The 18,634-nt window shown below is 40.7% G+C and overlaps 6 protein-coding genes across 6 annotated transcripts; 5 read left to right on the top strand and 1 right to left on the bottom strand.

The window, feature by feature from the left end:
• The first annotated feature begins 684 nt into the window (after nt 1-684).
• Nucleotides 685-2,614, top strand: LOC145700767 (muscarinic acetylcholine receptor M2-like). The gene is made up of 10 exons (XM_081778094.1): nt 685-847; nt 892-967; nt 1,032-1,203; nt 1,297-1,361; nt 1,419-1,424; nt 1,503-1,607; nt 1,649-1,804; nt 1,858-2,034; nt 2,274-2,460; nt 2,507-2,614. The coding sequence occupies exons 1-10, from the start codon at nt 685-687 to the stop codon at nt 2,612-2,614; spliced, it is 1,215 nt and encodes a 404-aa protein (XP_081634220.1).
• Nucleotides 2,615-2,746: 132 nt separating this feature from the next.
• On the bottom strand, nt 2,747-3,918 carry LOC145700335 (homeobox protein SIX6-like). Its single transcript, XM_081777586.1, has 6 exons — nt 3,851-3,918; nt 3,665-3,800; nt 3,454-3,621; nt 3,224-3,359; nt 2,895-3,138; nt 2,747-2,852 (listed from the first exon to the last, which is right to left on the bottom strand). The coding sequence occupies exons 1-6, from the start codon at nt 3,916-3,918 to the stop codon at nt 2,747-2,749; spliced, it is 858 nt and encodes a 285-aa protein (XP_081633712.1).
• Nucleotides 3,919-9,119: 5,201 nt separating this feature from the next.
• On the top strand, nt 9,120-9,824 carry LOC145699140 (uncharacterized). Its single transcript, XM_081776391.1, has 4 exons — nt 9,120-9,229; nt 9,272-9,445; nt 9,495-9,657; nt 9,703-9,824. The coding sequence occupies exons 1-4, from the start codon at nt 9,173-9,175 to the stop codon at nt 9,735-9,737; spliced, it is 429 nt and encodes a 142-aa protein (XP_081632517.1). The 5' UTR covers nt 9,120-9,172; the 3' UTR covers nt 9,738-9,824.
• Nucleotides 9,825-10,220: 396 nt separating this feature from the next.
• Nucleotides 10,221-12,118, top strand: LOC145697494 (putative sodium-coupled neutral amino acid transporter 12). Its single transcript, XM_081774706.1, has 6 exons — nt 10,221-10,536; nt 10,582-10,787; nt 10,831-11,012; nt 11,051-11,298; nt 11,348-11,619; nt 11,661-12,118. The coding sequence occupies exons 1-6, from the start codon at nt 10,231-10,233 to the stop codon at nt 11,854-11,856; spliced, it is 1,410 nt and encodes a 469-aa protein (XP_081630832.1). The 5' UTR covers nt 10,221-10,230; the 3' UTR covers nt 11,857-12,118.
• Nucleotides 12,119-12,171: 53 nt separating this feature from the next.
• Nucleotides 12,172-13,513, top strand: LOC145700768 (uncharacterized). The gene is made up of 6 exons (XM_081778095.1): nt 12,172-12,215; nt 12,258-12,457; nt 12,630-12,968; nt 13,010-13,192; nt 13,234-13,326; nt 13,395-13,513. The coding sequence occupies exons 1-6, from the start codon at nt 12,172-12,174 to the stop codon at nt 13,439-13,441; spliced, it is 906 nt and encodes a 301-aa protein (XP_081634221.1). The 3' UTR covers nt 13,442-13,513.
• Nucleotides 13,514-15,558: 2,045 nt separating this feature from the next.
• On the top strand, nt 15,559-17,533 carry LOC145697266 (shaker-related potassium channel tsha2-like). The gene is made up of 4 exons (XM_081774444.1): nt 15,559-16,437; nt 16,483-16,735; nt 16,794-17,379; nt 17,423-17,533. The coding sequence occupies exons 1-4, from the start codon at nt 15,672-15,674 to the stop codon at nt 17,480-17,482; spliced, it is 1,665 nt and encodes a 554-aa protein (XP_081630570.1). The 5' UTR covers nt 15,559-15,671; the 3' UTR covers nt 17,483-17,533.
• Nucleotides 17,534-18,634: the final 1,101 nt, after the last annotated feature.

The following is an 18,634-nucleotide window of genomic DNA, read 5'->3' on the forward strand; positions in this document are numbered from 1 at the left end:
TGCCAGCCACACGCTCGCGAGCGAAAAAAGCAATAAAGCTTCTTTTCTAATATTAAGTCGACACTTATTCCTTTTACTCCTACCTTCATCGCGCAAACAGACATACACAAATAGTATAAATACATAAACCCTTATCCTTGCCTTAATATTCGCATCAGAGAGCACGAGAGCAAACTCGAAAATTTATTAATTCAAGGCTTCGACAGCCTAGAAAAATTTACTGAACCAATTCAATTTTTTGGAAACGAAGAGAGAACGAGAAACGCAATTAGACTAAACAATTGCTTAGTTGAGAGGAGATGGATAAAGGCAGATGAACGTCGCAGGAAAAGAAGAGAACAGAGTTTAGAATGAATGGAACCGAGGTATGTTAATTAGCGCGCTTATACTGTAGGTTAAATAGAAAATGCAAGAAAATAGAACTCTTAGAAGGTCAGAGTCTTGAGGCAACCTTGATTGTCATTCGAGTTTATTCTAACTTCTGGATCGATCTTTTTTCGACTGATAAACTCAACTGGCTCTTAGAATTCCTCGCCGCGAAGTTATCAAACGAATTCTTCCACAAACTCCAGCCCAGAATGTCAAAACCAACAGATTCCTATTTACAGCGTTTGGGAAATCGTCGGCATCGTTTCTGCTTCCACTTTGACCAGGTTTCATATTTCTCTTTTTCATAACTGAGACATGCTGTTTAGCTTATTAACTGTCGGTGCGAATACACTCGTCATCATTGCCTTTATTACAAACAAACAGTTGAGGACGATCAACAACTACTTAATTATCAACTTGGCAGTCGCTGATTTTATTGTCGGTCTTGTTTCCATGAACTTCTATACTGCCTACATCGGTAAATTTGTTCTTTTCCAATTTTATGTTTAATTTTTTTTTTAGTAATGCAAGGTTGGTCATTTGGGCCTCACGTTTGTGATGCTTGGTTAACGCTTGATTATGTTGCTTCCAATACTTCAGGAACTGTTCCGACTTTGATTTTCTCTATTGAGAAAGGAAAATATAAATTGAACTTTGCGCCAAGTGATGAATTTGCTGATCATCTGCATCGACCGCTACCTGTCGGTCACGTTTCCAGTTAAATACCGCAATAAAAGAAAGGTCCTCCATGCTAAACTGGCGATGCTCTTCGCGTGGGTGGTCAGCTTCATACTCTGGGCACCATGGATTATTGGCTGGCAATACATTGTAAAGGCGAGGGATCATCAAAATTATCGGATGAGTTTATTTCGTAAATTGCGACTGTATTGATAACCCAACTTTTTTTTTCTGTTGATCCCCGGGAAGAAACGAACAGTGCCCCCGAATGACTGCTATATACAATTCATACAAGATGGCCATGGCTTACACATGTCTTAATTTCACCTAAGCCTACCCAAATTAAAACTGCATAATCCTCTGTTTTTAAGACTAAGGTTAATCAATTCTTGGTACAAGCGTAGTTCCCCTACAAAGTGTCTTTGCAGCAACTTACAATATAAAGCCATATAAAGACAATTCATGAGCGTTATCACAACACTCGCCGCATTCTATCTCCCTGCTTTTATCATGGTAATACTTTATTACAAAGTTTACGTTGGCTTGCAAAAGAGAGCAAAGTAAGTCTCAACATTTTTATCCATAAAATTTTCATTGATAGAATGCTTGGAAACGTAACGGATGACGAGACAAAGTTTACAATCGCCAGAAGAAGCGTAGAAGCTGTCATTAGGACGATGAGGAAAATTGTGAATGGGGAGCGCGATGGCTCGCAAGTTGTTGTTGCGAGTATCTCACATGAGGGATTGGAATCAGCGTATGTCATATTTTTTTTTTCTTTTTCAGGAAGTGGAATCGTGAAATTTTTAGAAACAACGCTAATTTGACGCAGACTGAAGACTTTTCGGGATCGAATACTCCGACTCCCGAGCAGATTCGAAGGCATTTGACCATTCAGTCTTTCAACGGGTCTGACATTTCTGAAGAGCTAATGGAAAGGCAACCGGAATCGAACGGCCATCTACTTGCGCAAAGTGCTCACAATGGGTAATTACTCCATTAGAACCGATATTCAGAAAGGGACTTCAGAATAAGATACTCCCAGTGCTCTGCTCAATTCTCCCCGAAAGCAAAATCAATTCCGAAAGCGAAGAAGCTCCATCTCAGTCTGAACAAAGAACAAAGTTACGGTCTAAAACAACTAATTATTCCATTTCGGCCTATAAAACCAATCAGCAGCTGACCTAAAACCCGAACGACAGAATACCAAATTAACTCTGTATAAGGGCGGCGAGATTGTTATTTGCGATCATTACAGTCTTCATATTGCTGTGGTCGCCGTATAATATAATGGCATTGTATGCCTCTAAATATGGTTTTGAATCGATTCCGAACTGGGCCTGGGCTTTAGGATACTGGCTCTGCTATTTGAATTCAACATTGAATCCAGCCTGTTATGCTGCTTGTAACAAGGTGAAAGGCAGAATTGATAGAATCTTAGATAAAAAATGATTTTTAGACGTTCAAGAAAACCTTCAAGAATATCCTCACTGGACGGGGGTTTAGATCGCAAGCCCAGATATATACGCAAAAGCCGGACAAAAGCCGCAAGAAAAACTGCTTATAGTCTATTTATGAATAAATATAATTAGTCAATTGTGAAAACTGTAAAATATGTCTTTTGAAAACCTAACTCCTAGCTCAAGAACAACAGTAAAAAATAATTTTATTCAAAAATTTACAAAACGTGCGGCATTATTCAAAGATCGTCTTCTTCAAAAACCGATATTTCGAGGTCGTCTTCTTCTTCGACGGCCGGTTTTCGATCTTCATTAAGATCTTGTCTTGCCCCAATTGACTGTGCTCTATGAAAATTATCAACCTTTACTTTGGATGGAAAAAAATACCTGTGCTTTGCAGCAGCAGCTCTATCCCGTTGTCTTCTATTTTTGAACCAGTTACCCACCTGAGTTGGAGTCAACGCGGTGGCTTCCGCGAGCTCTCGTTTTCTCGAAGGATTTGGGTATGGATCCTTGAGGTAGGACTCTCGCAAGATTGTTCGAGTTCGCTCTTTGAAGCAATGAGATTTTTGTTCACCATCCCAGATTGTTGATGGAAACGGGTGTTTCTTGCGCACGCGGTATTTGTCGACTGAAATCAAGGATGAGAATTTCTGCAAAAAAAATTTTTTTGGAAGATTCGAGGTTTTCATTTTTCAGAACAAAGCTATTTTTACCTGGACCAAGAGGTCTTCCTCTCGCTGCCTCAGCTTCCCCGTAATGTGCCTCAAGCCAAAGAGCTTGCAACTTGGCATGATGAATGTTTGAAAATCTTCTTGATTCTATAAGCGCGTAGAGCTCCCGATAGTTTCCCTAGAGAAGAAAAATCAAAAAAGTATACACAGATCTGATGCCAGAAGCAAAGCTCTAATGGAATATTTAGAGGTATCTTAGAGGTATTATTGACCTGCTTGAAGGCGACCACAGCTCGAGCGCGGATTAGGAATTCATTCTTTGAAAGAGCGTCCAGTACGGCCGGCAAAGCCGGTAAACTCCAAAGATACTGTCCGAGTCGGTCAATGTCCCCGCAATCTTCTAATGTCGAACAGATGTTGATCACGTGCTGGACGGCAAACTGAGAAGAACTGTTCATAACTTGTGGAATCTATGAAACTTACATTTGGCTGAGCAGGAAAAGTAACTAAAGGGATTTGAATTCCCCTTGAAGCTGCAATAAGTGAACCAAGATTTCGAATCCGCTCGAGGTTTTGTCTCTGTATTAATAAGTTGTTCAAGGCGATATTCGAACTCGACCTAAATTAAAAATTTCAAGCGTTGTTGATCTCTTTTAACGATAGCTTTACCCAGAGCTCTCTGAAATCGGCGAAATAGGAATCACAGGTTGTTGTGGCAAATCTTTGAGCTGCTCCATACTTAAAAAATTTCTAGGACCTTATTTGGCTCGTCGAAGGTGTTCTGAAAGTGAGACTCTATCAGATTGGCTCAGTGATAGATGAGACGAGCAAAAACAGCGCCATCGAACGGCGCCGCGTGACATATCTCCGCGAAAATCTTTCCAATTCTTTCAGTTCTTTCAAGAATCGATTTGGGGATTTGCATTAATCCGTGTTTCCGACAGTGTGCCAAGCTTATAATTTTCTCTTTGGATTTGATTCGAATAATGATCTCCCGCCGAGAGATGGAATTATGTTCTTGGCGGAGAGCAAGAAACATTCTTTGTAGCGCTTTTAGGATCGAAGGTTAACTCGGTGCCTTTAAGATACAGAAGTTTTTCTTCTCGGAAGACTCTTCTGGTCATTTTTGAAACTGACAGGGTTAGGGTTAGCTTTTGTATTGGAAGCCACCGACGACCAAATTGAAGGATAATGGAAACGTATTGACTATGAATTGATCTTTAGTCTTTGTCTGATTTCTGGAGTCAAGAATCTGGTCAGAAACTCATCAAGAAGCTCTTTTCGTAAAATAAATCCTTTTGGATAATTGAAGACTTGGTTATTACTTTGACACGAGTTTGGATGTTTCTGATGCTATCGGCTCTGTCAGATCGTTTCCTGTTTTCGCGCACCTGATCCTTCAAATGACACCTTCCAACTTTCCAAAACGCGCGCATCATGATTGATTGACTCTCCCCTCGCATCAAGTGCATTTTGAAGAATTATTTTCTAGACATAAGTTTCTTAACTTGATTTAGTAAACTTGAGAAATCGTTTTGGTTTTGAGCCTTTATTTTCAGTCCTCTTGCTGGTGAAGCTTACTGTCAACTGGCGCGCTACAGTAACGCACCATTAGTGTGACCTTAATGGCGGTACGTTTCCGCCACCATGTGGCGATAATCCGCGATATTAATAAGCTTATCACGTATATGAATGTGTGTTTGTGTTGGTGGAACTGACATCAATCAGGGCTTCGTCGGATTCCTGTCCCTTCCATTTGATCAGAGCCACGAAATCAATGTCTCCTCTGATCCGCGGTTTTTGTCACTTTTTAATCCACTGAGCCACAAATGGCCCGCCCAGATTACAGTAAGACTACTCAAATATACAAACATATGAGAAAAGGTTTAGATGACTTTGAGACGTCTGTCAGCTTTTAAGGCGTCTTCCTGTTTGATATTTTTAATGGTAATAATTTATCTACAAAAGTTGAGGGATTTTATTTCCGTGATTGTCATGCAGTATAAATTATTGAAGAAAACGTATCGCCGATACGGTATCGGTCATACACGCGACTGAGGGACAGAGTAAATATCATAGACTATGATTCATAGAGTCAAGTTGAGAAGAATCTTACTATCAAGATAGATCTAAGTAGATCTGATCTAACAGACATAACAGAATAGGGCATTAGCCATTACAGCAGGAGTCTCGGATAAGGGACTTTTTGTCTCAAAATGCCTAAAATCTGCGGCACCGTTTGTTTGCTTAGCTGCACCAATTTAAGGGACTATTTTCGTTAGTGACAAACAGTAAAGTAAAATCACAAATACAGCCTGAAGAAACGAGAACGTTTTGAGCATAATGCGCAAGTTGTTAATTGTTCGCGAAAAGCATCATCCGCCGTCGTCGGAAATCTTGTCAAACATGTATGACAAAATGCATGGCCACAGCAGAGAGTAGCGTCGAGTCGGTTCGTATAGCAAATTTTACACGTAAGCAGTTCTTCAAGATTGTATTTTTCTGCTTCCAGATGATTGACCCTTGCTTCCTGAGCAAAGTTATTGACTGTTTTGTTCTTCAAGTTCATTACCTTATTTCTGATTTTATCGTTTTGGGTTCCGATTTGCGCTTCCAGTTGATTCATCATGCTATCCATCGTGCAAATAATTTTATCTTTCTCAAAAACTTCTCGCTTCAGTGTTCTTACTTCTTGGTCTTTTTCTTCGAACGAACTGGAAGATGAAATGGTCATCGATGATGGGGCTTGCTGTAGCTCAACTGTCGTTTTTCTTGGTTTTGGAGGGAGTGGTGGTCTTATCGCCCCCTCGTTCGTTTGTTCCTCGGTGTGAGTACCCTTTTTCCTTTTTGAAAATGTACGCGATGGGGGTTTTGGTTTACGCTTTGGAGATGGTTATCATTCCTTGCTGTTTCATCGGGTTCATTTCTCTGGACAGCATCAGCTGCAGTTGCGCGAAAATTTCGAGGATTTTGAAACATCTGTTGGCGTTCTCTGAAACTTGGCAGGCGTTGGTCTATCATTTTCAAATGCTTGTTGACGAGTGGTCTCCGTTTGCCCAAGTCGCCTGTATTTTTCCTTTCTTACGAATAAAGAAAGTAAAAATACAGAACTCGACTCTGGCAGCTTTGACGAAAGGGCGTTCGGGAAAGTTAGTAGTTAAACTACTAAGGGAAAAATTTTCCCTTCGCCGGTCCAATGAAAGCCCGCTCTCCGTAAAAACGACTAAGACTCACGCGTTGGAATTTGCCCGAGAAATGTCATTTTCCCTTTTACTCAACGATAAAAGAATAGTCATTTTTCGTTTTTGACGATATTTGCTCTACTCTTGAGATCCAGACTTTGAGCATTTATTTGCCGAAGGAATAGTTTATTGCCAACTAAATTCAGTGCATTTATCATATTGATGACATACATGCAAAGCAAAGTTACAAATACAGCCTGAAAAAAGGTGAACGTTTTGAGCATAATGGACAAGTTGTTAATTGTTCGCCAGTACGTCCTACCGTCTTCGGTAATTTCTTCAGACATCTATGACAAAATGGATGGCCACAAAGGAGAGTAGCGTTCACTTTCTTCGTATAGCAAATTTTACACGTGACCAATTCTTCAAGATCGTCTTTTTCTGCTTCCAGATGATTCATCCTTCTTTCCTGCGCAACATTACTGAGTGTTTTTTTTATTTTAGTACCTGATATTCGATTTGTCCATTTAAAATTCCGATTTCTGTCTCTATCATGCTTATAATTTTATCTTGTTCAAAGTAAAACCGCTTCAGCTTTCTTATTTCTCTGTCTTTATTTTCCGACGTGTTTGTGATCGTCGACGATGTTGATTGCCGTCGCTCGGTAATCGTTTCTGTTGGCTTTGGAGGCAGCGGTGGCCGAACTTCTGAATCAGAGTTCCTTCTTCTTTCAACGGGTCCACTATCCTCAACATCATCCTCTTCCGTTGGCTGCAAATTTAGTGGATTTTGAAATTTCTCGAGACGTTCTTTAAAACTCGGTAGGCGTTTGTCAATCATTTTCAGGTGCTAATTGACTGATAGTCTTATCCAGAATCCAGGATAGCTTAAAATAGGCGATTCTTTTTTAAGCAAAGAAAGGAAACATTTTTATTATCATAACACCAATTGATCATTCGATAATAAATGACGGTGATAAAAGCAATACCGTAACCAAAAGTACTTACGAATGAAGAGAAGGCAAAAATGTAGAATTCGGCTCTGGCTGCTTTGGCTATTCTTTGTTATTGTATCTGTTTGGGTCTGTTCTGTTTTAGTTTATTTGCCGCGCGTTTTGGAGTTTATCCTGGTCAGCCAGGGGCCGCCAGAGGCACAGGAACAAAGAAAATACCTTAATAAGGATAATATAGGAAGGAATGAAAAATGTGATAAATTTCATAGATACCCACTTTTATAAGAAAAATATTTCTTTTTTTATTCCACTTCTGTCAGCAAAAAATTGGGGAAGTAAAATTATAAGTACAGTCTGAAAATAAGTGAGAGTTTTGAGCAAACTGGGCAAGTGGTCAATCGTTTGGCGGGAAACACAAGCGTCTTGGGGAGTTTCTTCAAGCATTGAAAGCAAAATGCGTGCCCACAACCGAGGGTAGCGTTGATGTTATTCGTGAGGCAAATTTTACATGAGACAAGGAGCTCAAGATCATCTTTTTCCGCTTCAAGTTGATTTGTTCTTGAGTCCTAAGCGATATGATCGAGTGGTTTTCTTTTATGATTTTGAGTACCTGTGATTGAAATTCGTTCTTGATTGCATTCTTGATCAGTTCATGAAGATTATTTTTTCTTGCTTGCTTGTTTTCGTTTTTCTTAAAAAGATTTAGATAGGAAAAGCCTCTCTCCCTCACCATTTGATTTGCTCGTATAAGATTCCGATTTCAGTCTCCATCATGCTAATGATTTGATCTTTCTCAAAGTTATCCCGCTTCAGTTTTCTTATTTCTCGATCTTTCTGTTCCGAATCATTTGTGACATGTCGAATCATAGAAGATTTTGATTGCTGCAGCTCAGCATCTGTTATTCTTGGTTTTGAATGACGTGGTAGCGGAACAGGCGGCTCTGGAGGTGCGGGTTTATGCGTCGGAACAAGTGGTGTATCATGCTTTGCTGGTTTTACTGGCTCATTTTCTTGAACATCATCCATTGTTTGTCCTTTGGCAGGAGAGACAAGCATCTTTGGGATTTTTTTCAAATATTCAACGGATGATTTATATTTTTACTTGCTAAAAGAAAATGCTTTCCCAAAAAGTTCATCATGTCTTGCTGGTTTCGTCGGCGGCCTTTCTGGCTCATCACTCTCCTCGGCGCAGTGACTTTCCTTGATGTGATTGTGGGGACTTGACTCGGAAGTTGGGTTTACGTTATAAAGATTTTGAAAATTCTCGAGGCCTTCATTCACCGGATCATTTTCCTGAACATCTTCATCTTCCTCATCAGAAAGGTCATTCTTCTTGGGTTGATTCAGAGGTCTTGGTTTGAAAGTTGGATTTGGATTTGGAAGATTTTTGAGCCGCTCAAGTTTTTCTTTGAAATCCGCTACCTCTTCCTCTATCATTATCAAGTTCTCTTTGACTGATGGTGAATTACAGCGAATTCTTATTCGATACTCTCTCTATTTACAGAGACTATTGACGTACTGTTTATTTTACCTTACTAGGCATCTAAAATTTTGAAAATCGTTCGTTTCGATTGTCATTACTCAAAAGCAAGTGAAATTATTAATACATTTGCCATTCTGAAATTCGGTCGTGTTAGAATAATATTGAATTTCTGTCCATAATGCTTGACTTATCAAAAATTGAGGACAACACAAATTTGAGAACCTTTGTTTTCATCTAAAAATCGAGTGAAAAATCTGAATTGCGAGCTGTTTTCAAATACTGCACCTGGCCGTGGCCCTCCAGCAGCGAAGATTTCGCTTCGATTAGGCCACTCTTACCGGCAAAAATTTTCACTTTGGCGCATTTTATTTGAGATGTCCGTCGGAACCACAGCCAGTGATATGATGAACGCTACAGTGCCAACCGTTTTTGTGAGTAGTGACTTTTCATACAGGCATAAAATACTTGAATAGGAGATCACAAGTGCCTTCAACCAGACAGGGAATGATACAGCTGCTGGAAAGACGATGCTGGACTTGGACTGGTTGAACAATGACTTAGAGAACCTTACCACCTCGTTCAACAGCACTGGTAACGAGACGATTGATGGCAGGACCATGTTTTACTTCCCTGGAATGACACACAACGTAAGAGCGAAGCAGAACTCATTCGAGGCTCAATATGAGTATATTTTAGATTCCGCCGATGGACGAGGAGCACGCCACTAGCTTCATGATCATTTTGATCCTCATCGTCTTCATGGTGCTCTGCGCAGCAATCTACAAGTTCTGGGTGCTCCCTAACCGGCGAACGCGCGCAACCGACACCGACACTGAGTCCAAATTCCGACTCATGGAAAGTAAGTCCACTGGTTTCCACAACATTCACATTTTCTTTCTTCCAGACGAACTTGACCACCAACACGAAGAACGATTCTGAGCCGCTGTGACTTCTCAATTTTTACCGTTAACAATTTTTTACTGTAACAGCTCAAATCTTTATCAAATAAAATCCGAACAAGTTCAACATTATCTCGACTGTTGTTCCGAAAAAAATCGCGCTCCGCCTTCAAGCAAAAATGTAATTTTCCAGCGCGGAAGTCCTCCGCCCTCATTTTTCCCTCCTTTCCCACGCCCGGAGGTCATCAGGTCAGCAGTCTATTTTCATGAGGTAGTGAGAAAACAGCGAACAAGAAAAACGGGGAGAGAAATTGAAAAAATCGACAGTATCTCACGATAAATAAAATGCCGAGCAGCGGAAATGCAGGGGAGAAGGCAAGAGAAGGAAGTTACAGTATTTATATGGGCTTCGTTTATGTTTCAAATCTTATGGTTGGAACAGGAAAGGGTTTTTCTATCTTCAAATGTACTTTTGGCAATATTTTTTCTTTGAAAATTGAATTCAAAAAAACCCGAAAACAGGAGCTCTAACGATGCCGTTAGCAGTCGCTACAGCTGGGTTGGCAATTTCTGTCCCTCTGCTATGTCTTTTATGCATATTCTCGTTCATCACATGCACTTGTATTGTCGAAGCGATGTCTGGTGCAAACGCTGTTCGGAAGATTCAAGCCAAGCGGCGACGTCAACCGGCTGATGTTTCTGGAAGCTCGAGTTCGGTCAACTCTCAATTGCTAGACAACGAAAATGGAGAAGAAAGCCCAAATGCGTATGATGACGACCAAGATCCTCTTTTGCCTAGACAGGCGAGCAGGAACAAAGAACTTTTTCAAATTTCCGAGGTATTTTTTGAATTAGAAAAATGAAAAATGAGTTATTTTTTATAGCGAGTCGAGCTGGGAATGATGGCGAAGATGTTCTTCAATCGTTACGGGATCATTCTCTTCTATGCGTGTATGGTGATCTATCTTTACGGGGATTTGGCGATTTACGCCGTAGCTGTGCCAAAGAATGTCGTCTCGATTCTCTGCAACAATCTCACTTGCCGCCCGAACATGACGCTCCCGGACAACAATCTCAATCTTCCCTGCACGTAAGACTCGTGTCTATGTGACCAAACTCATCAACGTTTTTAGCCCTGGCTTTCATTCGAAATTTCTTGAGCGCTCGTCGCGTAGAACTGTTTATCACATGGTCCTAGGCGTTTTCATTGGCATCCTTGGACCGTTCGCTTTCTTCGACGTTTCGAAAACGAAACTTCTTCAACTGGTCACTTCCCTCGTCCGCTGGATCTCGTTTCTTTCGATGATCATTTTAGGTAAAGAAAGACTCCAAAGCATATTCTTATTTCTTTAGCAATCATGCGCATCGCTAATGGAAATTCTGTGACTCCAGTCGTCGCGGACATTTCTGCTGTACCAAATTTATTCGGCGTGGCAGTCTACTCATTCATGTGCCAGCACTCGCTTCCTGCTCTTTTGACGCCGATTTCGAGAAAGTCCAAACTGACGAAAATGCTCACGGGGGATTTCTTACTTGTTCTTACTTTTTATATGCTTCTTTGCATCACCGCTGCATTCTGCTTCGACCACAAAACTATCCAGGTAACTTTTCATAGAAAATTCATCTCTTCTATTTGACTCCCTATTTTAGGACTTGTATACTTTGAACTTCCTTCTCGATTGCCAAGTATGCAGCAGCGATTTTCTCCGCTACTTCCTCGCGCTGTTTCCAGTCCTCACTCTGTCTACATCATTCCCAATCATTACAGTCACGCTGAGGAATAACCTTCGCTCACTCTTTGCCATGGACGATGATCAGCGACTCGTGTGGAAGATCTTCTTTCCCATTTTAGCGATGGGCCCGCCTATCATTCTTGCTTTTTTTACCGACAATCTTGAATCACTCGTTGGTATAACTGGAAGGTAATACAGTCGAGGGATTCGGAATAACAACGAAAATTCAGTTACGCCGGCGCTGGAATCCAGTACGTGATACCCGTCGCCCTGGTTTATTATGCTCGAAAAAGCGTGGCTGCTTTGGATCCACAGGCTAAAAACCCTCATCGACTGAGGATCAATTCTAACTGGACTATCATTGTTGTTCTTATCTGGACCGTATTGGCGATAAGCTTTGTAACATACAACCACATCGTTGATTAACTACTCTCCGTTCTTTCTGTTTACGGTCAACCTATCAATTCATCGCAATATGCTCCGTTGATGCTAATTTTTCAAACAACCAAGAAACAACTATCGACAAGAAGGCCATAGATTTATAAAATGCAATTTAAAAGTTCTGTTTCATGCCAATTCTTCAACCTATCTCTACCTTGTTTTCTGTGCAGCTCAAACTCATTCATGCTCTGCAATTCAAACTCGCCCCGTAAAACTCGCGGGGAAAATAAAGAAGCGACTAAAAGTAGGTGCTATTGTTACTCGGATTTCACAGACTGGAATCGTGTGGAATGTGAGACAATGAGAAAAACGGACAATTCCGAATCAGAAGAAGAAATTCAAAAGTAAAGCCGCCACAATTGACCTTTTTCAAAGCTTTATTCTAGCGTTGATAAAGCGGTAGAACAGTTTCAAACGCTCGAGAGAATAGTATCACCTGAAAATGAACCTTCAAAAGCAGAGCTGGAAGAACTTAACCTTGAAAAAATGAAGATAGAAGAAAGAGAACACGAACCTGAAATTAATGAAGATGATCCAGAAGAGATAACTGAAGCTAATCCCGAAGCAACAGATGACACTAATACTTGTACAGAAAATGGCGTAGACACGAAAGCGTCAATCTATGGAGATATTGAAACCGTGGAGAAAGAACCAAATAATGATGATGATTTTGGCGATTTTGACGATGCTTTCAATACTGCAGGGACGGTTTTAATTTCATTTTTTTTTCTTGAAAATACATTCTTTAGTCTCTTGAGACAAAAATAAAACCAGAAGAGGTGAAGATAAAAGCAAAGGAGTAGTTTTAGAAGACGATTTCGGCGGGTTCGGCGAAGCTACAGCAAATCCAAGTGTTGAATTCAACGCGAGCTTCGGTGAACATGCAAACGCAAATCAACCACAAGAAGATGGTGACGACGATGATTTTGGGGATTTCGGAGAGACAAACGAAGCAGGAGATGATGATTTCGGCGACTTCGGAGGCGATGATGACTTTGGAGACTTTTCGCAAACGGTTGCGCCGCCGCCGCAAGTGCCAGAAGTAGTGAATGATTTGGAGCCTGTATCTCTTGGACCAGTATGGGAGGAACTAAAAGGTAACTTGCTTCGCCTTTCCCAGCTAATGATTGTTCAATAGCTGCAACGTCGTATGAGCAAGAAGAGCCAGAAAAGACTCAATACGCCTGGGAAGAGAGACAGGAGTCAATAGACAAGCTAAACGATTTTCTCAACGCTAGTGCGCTAGATCTCACCTGGAACTCCTCCGCCACGAAAAAGATGTTCGAGTACATAATGCCAAAATTTCTTCAACTAACCCGAGGTTCCTATTCCCCCACACTTATCCGCCTTATTATCATTTAGATGTGGAGAAGGAGAGAGAGGCCGAGCTAGAAAAGATCAGAAAAGATAAGGAAGAACAGTCTGCTACGAAAAACGCCATGAGTAACGGAGCAAAGGAGATGTCAAAAAGTCTATTCAATAATTTTATCGTTTGAGATTTCTCGGCTTTTTGACTTCGACATAGAACTTATTGGCGCAACTTCCAGATCTATCCTATCTGAATCCTTAGATTATATATTTTTTCATTCAAAATTCATATTCAACAATTCGCTCAACAATTATTTTGCGGTGTTGGGTATAAGATACGTATCAACACCGCAAATATACCGTGTTTATTCATTTTTTTCAGAACAGTGTAAGGAAAAACTTCTGCGCAAAAAACTAATTTATATATTAGACAATTTTCATCGAATGGAAAAGAGTAAATAGCCTGTTTTATAGTCGCATCAAGCTCCACAAAGCGGTCCTTCGACCAAAATCATCGGTGAATAGTAGAGCCAAAAGTCCCTGCCATCAGGATCTTTTCCCAAGCTAACAGAGTAGAAGTAGCTCTCACTCATATTTATCCTGTCGATCGCACTAAAATTTGTTTCACAATAATATCATTGTCAGAACTCACTCTGTGCCCGCGTAAGCATATCCGTTGACGATTTTGCCTGAGTTGACATCATCGTAGCTCTGTTGCGCATCGGACATTCTTCCAAGAACTGTCCAGACCGAGCCGTTGAATCGATGAACTGTTTGGCCATTGTAACCCTTTGAAATTGTCTTTTTGCGTTAAAATGATATTCCTTGGAAGTTTTCTAAATAGACTCTTTTAACACAAACATAAAGACCATGTGATTCGGCCATCACTAAGTGGCCCTTTAGTTCTGGTGTGGGATGATCGGTTCCCAGTTGCCATGAGGTGCCATCGTAAGATTCCACTTTATTCGTGCATTCGAATTCACCAGGGTCGCATCCTCCGACAACCCACATTTTATCGTTATAAACTGCCATGCTCGCCCAATCATGAGGATAGGCTGTTTTCGCATCGATGACACTTTGATTTTCACCATCAAAAGTCTGGCAGCTGAACTCATCTTTAAAAGGTTTCAAACTTGCACTAGAGTTCTGAAACATAGTTCGAAAATGAAACCCAAAACAACACCCTCTTCGTCGAAGCACAAATGAGCCAAGTCATTATAAACCGCGCAAGAGCCCCACATTCCGTCAATATGTCCAATCTCCAGCAAACTCGACTGAAGATTGAGTTCGCAACTGTCAGCGTCAAATTTGACCATTTGCCGCTCGATGTAATATCCTCCGAGAATCCAGTGTTCTCCTTTGATAAAAAGCATAGCAGGCGTCATCAATGTCAAAGAAGTCTGTTTTGTAGTCGATGTTTGCATAACGGAAGCTTTGTTTTTCTAAATCGAGCAAGAAGCCAACATTTTCATAAGCACGGTAAGCGTTCAAAATCAGGAGATAGTCGGAGGCTGTGCAAATTGGATTGCCACATCCAGCGCAGCCTTGAGGACATTCGGTGTCACATGGACATGAGCTCTGACACTCGAGGAACGCAGCATCGCATCTTGTTCCGCAAGTGTAGTCGTCTGGAGTGCAGAAGTTCTTGCATTCATCTTTGTCTGTTGCACATTGAGAAATGCAAATTTCAAATTTGTCCAAGTCCCTTGAATAAAACTTATTATAGCCGAGTTTTTACAAAGCAAGTTAATAATAAATTATACTCTCTTGACATACGGACAAGCTGGCGGAGGAGTAACAGGGATTACATCGGGTGAAATACTCAGAACGCTCATTATTTTTTTAATAATAGCCAGCTGAACTTTTAAATACCAACACATCTACCACCTTCCATTTGGTTGATTCCCACCAGAAGAGTGCAGCCATCAGAGTGTTCTAGTCTAGCCTTCAAGGTAATCTTAGTGCAAATAAACTAAAATTTTGACGAGTTCACGGCGGATAATAAAAATTCTAGAGCGGAAAATATAGCTATAAAAACGACCAAGAAGTCTCTAGATAAAAGCTTTAGTTTCTCAGCACTGGCTATATAAACAAGACTCATTCATTAAAGCACATTATTGACAGAAAATGTCTTGAAGCTGGACCCCAATTATAAAGACAAGGGCGAATCTCCCCCTTTCTCAGAACTTCGTTGACCGACAGATGGAAAATCGTCAACTCACCGCAAAACGGATACACGGAGAAACAAAGCCCTTTTTAGGGCTTTAAATATTCCGAAATGACTCCTTACCAGCTTATGTATTAAAAAGTAGGGCATCAGCTGACGTATACTATTTTAGGCATTGATCAAATCAACCAAGTGTCACCGTTAGGCTACAACTCGGGCGCTTTCTAAATGATTATCAATTATCTAAGTGCGTATTCTCAATCAATCCCATCGGCTGAGAATGAAAAGATGAGGCCCGCATAGGGAAGCGTAGAGAATTGAAGCAATGGAAGAAGCAACTTGCCGCTCTTCAACGACTTCCAACAAAAGAGACAGTCCATTTTCGTCGGTTTATTCGTCCTCCGCTTCTTCGACGCCAGCCTCGATTCGTTCTAGAGATATTTTCATTTCTCCTTCTGCCAGGAGAAAACATCCGTCAGAGAACATCATCCTCAACTGCTGCGGACAAAGATATGAAGTCGACGTTGAATCACTGAATCGTTTTCCTGAATGCATTCTCGGAACCTGGAGAAAAAGGCGGCGATTCTATTCGATTGAACATGGAGATTATTTTATCGACAGACATCGGCCCACATTTGAAGTCGTTCTCGACTACTTCGTTTATGGAGTCCTTAGAAGACCACAAGACATTCCCTTGGACATTTTCGTCAACGAGCTATGTTATTACAACTTGGATAAGAAGGGACTCGAAGGGTTTCTAAATGATGAAGGTCTTCTGATGGTCGAGCAGGAGAAAACTGTCAAAGAAAAAACCAAGTTCAAATCGAAATTAGAAAAAGTGCAGTTCAAAATTTGGCAATGCTTAGAAGATCCGCAGAGTTCTAAAATTGCGCTCTGTTATTCGGTCATTTCTATGGTCATAACGATTTCGTCTATCATTATGCTTTGCATCGACAGTTTGCCAGCGCTAGAAACGCTTTCGCAGAAGTTGGACAAGTGTCATAACACGACCGATTCTGAGATAAGAACAAAGGCAAATCATAAAGGAGACTGCCCAAAGTTTTCAGTCGACCATATTCTGTTTATTATGGGTGAGTCAAAAGGGCTCTGATTAGATTCTTAATTTTTATAATTAGAGACGATTTTCAACTCTTGGTTCGCGCTGGAGTATATTGCCAGATTTATGTCCTGCGATCAGAAAAGGTCTTTTGTGAAAGATTGGCTCAATATAATTGATGTGATCGCCATTCTCCCTTATTTCATTATGCTAATTGCGGGCAACGGCACTTCTTCAAGTTTTAGCTCCACGCTGAAGATCTTCCGACTTACAAGAATTGTCAGGATTTTTAAACTGTCGAATTACTCAAGATCGCTTAGAATTTTAGGGATGGTTCAATGATGAATCTAATTTATTCTCCATGCAAAAATCTGAACCATTTTAAGCGACTACTGTCTATCATTCTGCGCCAATGCTCCTCCAACTTGCGATAATCCAGCTCTCGATTGCGCTATGCTTTGCCGTCTGCATCTTTATCGTCGAGCAAGGATACGAGGGCAACCAATTTCACGATATGATTGATTCTACCTGGTATGCTCTGATTACAATGTACACTGTTGGTTACGGCGACTATGTTCCTGTGTCGCCCCTTGGGAGATTTTTCGGAACTTGCTGTGCGATTCTTGGATTGCTTGATATGGGCAAGGGCTATTTCAATCCACGGAATGAATATTTGATAGTGATTTTTAAGTCCACAAAAGCATTTTCTCTCCCGATCATCGTCTTCGAGTTCAACTATCTTTACAACCTCGACAAGGATGAGTGCAAGCTCAGACCAGAAGAGCTCACCAACGAACCTACAAAAGAAAAATCGAAAAGAATCGACCACTTCCATAAAAGTCTCACGCAGTCTTTACGACGTAATAAAGCTTCACTGAACATGATGTCGACGGACGTCAGGGATGATTGCAGCAAGTCCAGCAACATGGCTGATCTGTGGAATTATGCAAAGAGAAAGAATCAATTTCGACGATCTGTTAGTTTCATCTCTTTGCTTAACAATTTTATATCAATTCTAGCGAACAACAACTCCTGCAGCAACTCCTCAGCAATTCAGAAGAAGTCAACCGAGTCGATAATTTATAAGCATCCTCCCAAAACTGTAAATAAAGAAAAAATGCCCTCCAAAAGTACTTGCAAGTATCTGTGTGAAATTCTAAAGCACAATCAAACGTTCATATCAGTTATTATCCGAGAATTATAGCACTTGCACCTTGTGCGGATTCTCTTATCAGATGAACTTTTTTTATCGAGAATTAATCGCAGGTGGTAAGTATAATTAGCAAAAAGCTGCTCGCTGCGTTAGCTCCACCTGAGCACCTGGTGCTCGCCTTTATAAGCAAAGAGATTTTGAACTTAGCATCAAACTCACATTCACAGTGTAAAAAACAAAGCTTCTATCAAACTCTCTACAGAGCCTCAGTATGACCATCACTGCCTCACCAGTCCGACTTCGACTCAACTCCGGCCCTCGCCTTCAAATCGACGACGACTACTCCGAAAAAGTCCGCCGCTTTTCTTTAGTACTCGATGAGGAAGTTCCGAAAAACTCGCCCATCAAAAAGATCAAGAATAAGCTGAAGAAAATGCTGAAGCTTCAGAAAAACTCGACCAACACACCAAAATCGCTATTCCTCGAAGAAAAAGACGACTCTGATTCGGAAAAGATCAACTTCAACATTTCCGTCATCCACAATAGCTCTGGTAACTCCCTTGTCTTCTGGGAAGAATCTTACAACCCACTTTAAAACTTTACTTGCTGCATGTTTCTTTATGATATTAACTTAAAATCAAACGGATAGTTTCCAATAAAAAATGAAAATTATTTCAGTCTTTTCTTCTTCAGCCTTCGCAGATTAACTTTAAAAGTTCCAATAGCTGTCAGCATGAATAGGCGGGCGGGCAAATAAAGAACAGTGCTGGAAATTTCTTCTTTGATTACTTCATTGTGGCTGTCAAAGGCCAAGCGCAGTCGTCGTGGAGAGTACAATTGTTTGAACGGACATTCGCATTTTTACTCTCAATTGCTCTTCCGCAAACAAAGTAGCTAGACAACGAAAAAATACAAAAAATCCATCTTCTAACGAAATCTCTTTTTAATTTCTTTTCAACTTAGAGATACTTATGAAGAACGAAAAAACTTAAACTATGAAGAAAATATTGTACATACTGGTGTATGCCAGTAATGCGCAATTCAATGGTCCGAATCAATTTAAATGCGGGCCAAAGGA

The sequence above is a fragment of the Oikopleura dioica genome, chromosome 2 (assembly GCF_907165135.1).
Source record: "Oikopleura dioica chromosome 2, OKI2018_I68_1.0, whole genome shotgun sequence".
Classification (NCBI taxonomy): domain Eukaryota; kingdom Metazoa; phylum Chordata; class Appendicularia; order Copelata; family Oikopleuridae; genus Oikopleura; species Oikopleura dioica.